Below are 6,000 nucleotides of genomic sequence, written 5' to 3' on the forward strand. Positions count from 1 at the left end.
TCTGGATGTCTCCTTCCCTCCCTCCCCTCCCTCGGCCTGGTTCTTCCTCTGTCAATAACCAGCTTCGTGACCCATTCTGCCCATGCTGGAGATATGAGCATCATTAATGACCCTCCTCTCTTAACCTACATCCAATCCAATCTGCTCATTCTTTGCCAAGAAATATTTGTTAGAGCATCTGCTATGTGCCATGCAATTTCTGAGGAGCTGGGGACATATTAATGAACAAAACAGGCAAAGCCTCTGCCCTCGTGGATGTATCATTTTGCTGGGGAAACAGAAGAGACATACAAAAATAAATACAGATGTCAGGTGGCCAAAAGAACTTTGGAGGGGTGGAAATGATTCAGAATAAAGCCCCCAAACCCACCCTACCCCTACCCGCCCCCTTCTCCCCACTCCACCCCTACACATCTCTTGCTCCCCACACTGCGCATCACCGGGATGCTGGCCACAGCCTCCTGCCTGTATACCTGTCTCAGGTCTCACTGCCTCCAGTCCATGCTGGCTCTCATCTGAGCAGTCAGAGTGATTATTCCAAAATGACAGTATGATCTGGTTTTTCTTCGGCTCAAGGCCCTTCAGTGGCTCTCATTGTCCTCAGGGAGAGCCCTCCCAGGCCCTGTGCAATCCGGTCCCTATCTGCCAGCCTCCCTACCCCATCATTTTTTTTTTCTCTCCATTTGAATTTATACTCCAACTTCCCCAGTTCTAGGCCAGTGCCAAGGCCAAGTTCTCCAAGAGACTTTGCAGGGGTTAGTCCTTCCACCTGGAGCACTTCTGCTTCCTGCCCCTCCCTGAGCCTGGCTATCCTCCCCACACCCACTTCAAGACTCAGGTCAGGAGTCTCCTCCTCCAGGAAGTCTTCCCATCCCCCAGGCTGGGACCTGCACTGCCTCTGGGCTCCTACAGCTGCCTGTACTTCTCCCATTACTGCATGAGCCTCCTGCCCTTCAGCCTGACTTCTCCAGATGTGAACTCAGGAGGCAGAGCCAGGTGTGCTTTGTTCCTGCTGCATCTCAGCACCCAGCACAGCACCTGGCATGCAGTAGGTGCTCAGTCTTTGCTTGTCAAAAGAAAACATCTAGGAGGAGGATATTGTTCTAAGGTCTGGAGGCCCAGTTCCGGACCCTATGGGATGTTAAACCTGCTGTGTTCTGTTGCGTGAGCCCCTGCTCTGTTCCCTTAGCCAGCCCCTCCCCTGCTTTAAGCCTCAATATCCTAATCTCCAAAATGGGGTTGTTAACAGTTCCTCCATTCTCTGCTACCTCTTGGGGGCTCTTACAAGCACCAAATGTGAAAGAATATACATCTTATATATATATATATATATTTTTTAATTACTCCCTACTAAAGCCTTAATGTCCATACCTAATTTTTCCTCACAACAGCACTGCATAGCTTCTGCCTTCTACAGCTGATCAATGACACATGATCAAGTTCAAAACCCGTGTCCTGGCTTTGAGGACCATTCAGTCAACCTTCTGGTCTCTTCTCCTGTCCTTCCCCTCCCAGACCCTCACTCTGCCCCCACTCTGGCTGTGGTGTCTCTCAAACATGGTTTTCCAAGCCCCAGGGCTGCGCCTGCCTGCCTGGGGTGCATTCCCTTCCTTCTCCTCACAGCGAACTACTCTCTCCCCTTAGCCTCTGTGTCACCTCCTCGGGGAAGCCTTCCCCTTTATGATAGCCCACAGCAGCTTGTGCATGCTTTAGAATAGCTCTCATCCCAGGCTCTCATAAGTAGCAATTTAAATGTCTCCCCTCTGCCCTTTGTACATCCTGAGTCCCTTGCATGCAGAGATGCATGCGAAGGAACTGAACCCCCCAAACCCTGCCCTTGGAGCTGAAGGACACTCCCTGCCAGCTAACTCCACCTGTCTGTCTGTCTGTCTTTTCCTCCACCCCACAGAGGAGTGTGAGCCGGGTCCCTGGGGCAGCTGGAGCCCCTGCATGCACAATGGGAAGGCCTGTGGCTCGGCCTGGGGTCTGGAGAGCCGGGTACGAGAGACAGGCCGTGCTGGGCAAGAAGAAGCAGCGACTTGCCAGGTGCTGTCCGAGTCCAGGAAATGTCCCATCCGGAGGCCCTGCCCAGGAGGTGAGCACGAGGCCGGGCATGCAGGGCTACAGCAGGAAGGGCCCACAGGTTACTTTGAGTGGCCTCGGGACACTGGTCTCACAGAGAGCACATGGAAGGCTACCTGGAAGTCTATTAGCCACAACTTCATGTGGGCTAAGCACTGCCCTCCCAGTGTCCTTTCAAAGGAGAGTCATCCTTGCTGCGAGTCAGCCCCAGATCAGTAGGAAGATCGAGTTTGTCCTTTACATCAAGGGTTCTCAACACTTTCAGACTGACCATGTGCCTTTTAATCACAAGGATTTTGGAACACTCTCTGTACTACTCTGAAATACAATGCCTGGCTAATGTAACCCACTTGCCCAGGTCATTATGAAGAAAAGTCAGCATAGTGCCCTAACCACAGTATAAAAGAGAAACAAAAGAAATGTGTCTGTGGCAGTGCCCAGGCCCAGCACACCAGAGAACAGAGCATGCTCAGTGAGGTACAGTCATGGCAAAGGTGACAGCCAAGGTCAGGGCTCAAGTGCATGTTTGTGTTGCCGTCAGAGATGTAATTTCCCTAATGGTGACCAGCTCTTAATAAAGTCAACAGAACTGTCTGACCTCTTGATTAACAGGGCCCTGGCAGCCCTAGGCTAGTCAGTGAATGGGGCAAGTGTTCAAACATCCTTGGCATTCACATGCAAGATGGAGTTCGGCTCTGAGCAAGAAGATCTCTCAGCTACCTGAGAGCTGGATGGGATAGGGACAACTCTTCTTTGTGAGGGACCATACACTGAATGCCTCTGCAACCCCCTTCTTTGAGACAATTAAGACTATCACATAGACATCCAAAATACCCCCTGGGGAGCTCTTAAGAACCACTGATGTATAAAAGAGGGGCTGCAGAGTATGGTAGGTAAGATGTGAATGATGAGTAGTAATAATATGGAATTAGCTAATGTTAACTGTGCTCCTACTATGTGCCAGGCACTATGCTGATTCTCTATACTCATCAAGTCATTTAATCTGCACAATGACACTATGAGGTAGATATTGTTATTATTTTCATTTTACAGGTGAGGAGATTGAGGCCCAGAGAGGTTAAGTGTGTGTGCCAAGAGGAATCTAAAGTCATGCTTAATGATGAGGCCAGCTGGGCACATAGCTAGGACATGGTAGAGCCAGGAGTTGAACCCAGGGACATCCCTGGTATCAGAAGGACTTGTGGTATCTGGGTTGGGAGTGCAGATAACAGAAATGGGGCCTGTGGGAGTCATCATGGGCAGTTGGGACCAGAGAAGCTAAGAGGCCCAGGCCCAGAGAAGCGCGCAGACAGATGGTCTATAGCACTTGTGACTGTAAGCACACCTCTCATGGCATCTGACAGCTGGTGGCAGATTAGAGGGATGGAAAGAGGAAAGCTCTTCTCACAGATGATGATGATGATGATGATGATGATGATAATAGCAGCTGCTGCAAACATTCATAAGCACTGACCATGTGCTGGGCACTGTGCTAAATGCTTTGTAAATATCACTCCTTTAATTCTTACAACTCTTCTGCAGGCTCCTTGCATCATCCAGGTCTCAACTCAGAGAGGCCCTCCATGAAACCACGTCATAGCACTTGTATCTCCTTGCAGCGATGGCACTCATTCTTGTGTTGTTCAGTGTCTGTGATCTCCTGCAAGGGCAAGCTCTTAGTCTGCCTTGTTTACAGCCAACTCTCTAGTGCCTAGGACAGGCCCTAGCACATAGTAGGTGCTCAGTTAACATTGGTTGGATGAGGGGATGGGAGGCTAGGTGGGTAGGTGGGCAGACATCAGGCAGGCATAGGGAAGAGATGGAGACCCAAAGCCACTCACCTCATATTCCCACCTTCAAAGCTGGCCAGGGCCTCTCAGGCACCCCCTCGCCCTGTCCCGCAGATGCTGTCCTCCCCTGTGGCCTGACACAGCCCTGGAGCTTAGAGTGGGAATCTAGCTTCTGTGACTCTTGCAGGCTCAAACATGGGTCTAGGGAGCCCCATAAGTGGGCAGCCTGGTCTGAGGAGATGACCCTACATCTGCCCTGAGGAGGGAGAAGCCCCAACTCCTGGGGAGACAGGCACACAGGTGACACTCAAGAAATCAAATCACCTTCCCCCAGCCTCTCGCAGCTCTTTCATTCCTTGCTGCGTGACCTTGGGAAGTAACCCTCTGAGCCTCAGTTTCTCCATGTTTAAGTGGGCACACAGCACCCTTCAGAGGACAGCATGGGGGCCCAACAATATATGAGAATGGCCTGGGTGTGGAGACACTCTATAAACCAGAATCGTAGGGCTGGCCTTGCTCTCCCACCCACGCCTCTCTGTCTTCTCGCCTGCTGATCATAATAGTGCTAAACAGCAACTGGGGAGAGCATTTGGACGGGGAGCACAGCCAGCACAAAGGTGCGGAGCTGGCGTGGATGGCTGTGTTGGAGGAACAGCGAGGAGGCCAGTGACTGGGGCCAAGTGAACAGGAAGGTGGGGTGAGAGGGGCAGGCAGGCCAGGGAGAGGATGTGGACGTTTCCTCCAGGTAAGCTGGGTACCGCCTGAAAATGGCACCAGGATCTGCATCTGAGATATGGGACATGAGTTTCACAGACATAGAGCATTTGCAACATGGCTGCCGTGTGGGACCACTAGCTAAATACTCCCGTTATTGCCGTCATTGTTTTGATTGTCATTATTTCCAGGGGCCGAGCCGGGGCCCACAGGTGAGTGGGGAGGTTGCTGTGGAGACCTGGGCGAAACGCGTGGTCTCCAGCGAAGATCCCTGTAAACCACAGAGTGTATGTAGGAGGGTCAGGGGCGCCCCCTCAAGGCCACCCTAAGTCCGGGGGCGCCCCATGTGAACCTCCAGGCCTCCTCAGGAGGTTAGCCTGCGTCTCAGCCCCTGAGGAACTGAGAGAAGTGTTCAGTTTGGGGTCAGTTAGCCTACAGTCCAGACTCCAAACAGGAGTGTCTGTCCAGTGAGAACCTAAATATTACTCTGGGCCCTGCTGGTGAGAAGTGGGGGACACCCTCATCTTTCAGGACTGAGGGGCCACCCAGGGCCCAACTGGCCTCAGAAACCACGCCCTGTGCTCCCGCTGCAGAGAGAAACCCCAGCCAGAAGAAGGGCCGGAGGGAGCGGCGGCCGCGCAAAGACAGGAAGATGGACCTCAAGCTGGACGTGAGGCCCCGCCCCCCACAAGCCTGACGGGCCGCCGGGACCACCCTCCCCCGAGCCCCCTGGTTTCCTCCCTCGCCCTTCTGCTCTCTCGCTGCTGCTGCTGCTGCTGCTGCTGCTTTTCTTTCATCTTTCTTTTCCCCCACTTCCTCTCTTTTTTTCATGTCATCTGCTTTTCCTTTTTTTCTCCTTTATTTCCTGTGTTTCTTCAATATCTAGTTCCTTCTCCTTTGTCCTTTCTTCCTGTCCTCCCTCCCTCTTTCCCTTTTTCATCCTCACTTTCCTTGTATGTCTGCCTTTCTTTTCCTTTTCTTTCATTTTTCTTCCTGTTCTTCATTCTCTCTCTCTCTCTTTCTCTCTCACACACACACACTTTGAGAGACCAAATGTCTATGCCCTGCCCCCCAGCTACTCTTTCTATCTGCTCCTTAAAGGAAGTAAATATCTTTTTCTAGGCCTTTCCCTGACCCTGTCCTGACCCCACTTTTGCAGAAAAGGGGTTTCCAAGGGCAGGGCCAGGGCCACAACAAAGGCAGACCCCTTGAGTCCTGACCCCAGGGCTACCCCTGCCTTCTGCCCTTCTGCTCCAACCAATCCCTGGAGGACAGTTCCACAGCCCTCAGCCACAGCTCCCCTAGGAAGCCTCTGGAAGAGGTTCTGGGGGCCCCCAACACCCAGCTGGCCTTGAAGGAGCCACGTTGGGGCCTCTGGCTGGACAACCAGCCCTGCACCTGTCTGGGGCAACAG

The 6,000-nt window shown here is 52.5% G+C and overlaps 1 protein-coding gene across 1 annotated transcript in view; it reads left to right on the top strand.

Annotated features, from left to right (window-relative positions):
- Positions 1-5,349, top strand: part of RSPO4 (R-spondin 4) — a 35,213-nt gene extending 29,864 nt beyond the window's left edge. Inside the window, exons 4-5 of the mRNA XM_090285248.1 lie at positions 1,910-2,095; positions 5,180-5,349. Of these exons, the coding sequence (XP_090141374.1) occupies positions 1,910-2,095; positions 5,180-5,283 (290 nt within the window). The 3' untranslated portion in view covers positions 5,284-5,349. The remainder of the gene's footprint in view (positions 1-1,909; positions 2,096-5,179) is intronic.
- The last annotated feature ends 651 nt before the right edge of the window (positions 5,350-6,000 follow it).

This window comes from Furipterus horrens, unplaced genomic scaffold (genome assembly GCF_987537825.1).
Source record: "Furipterus horrens unplaced genomic scaffold, mFurHor1.1.pri manual_scaffold_8, whole genome shotgun sequence".
In the NCBI taxonomy this organism is placed as follows: domain Eukaryota; kingdom Metazoa; phylum Chordata; class Mammalia; order Chiroptera; family Furipteridae; genus Furipterus; species Furipterus horrens.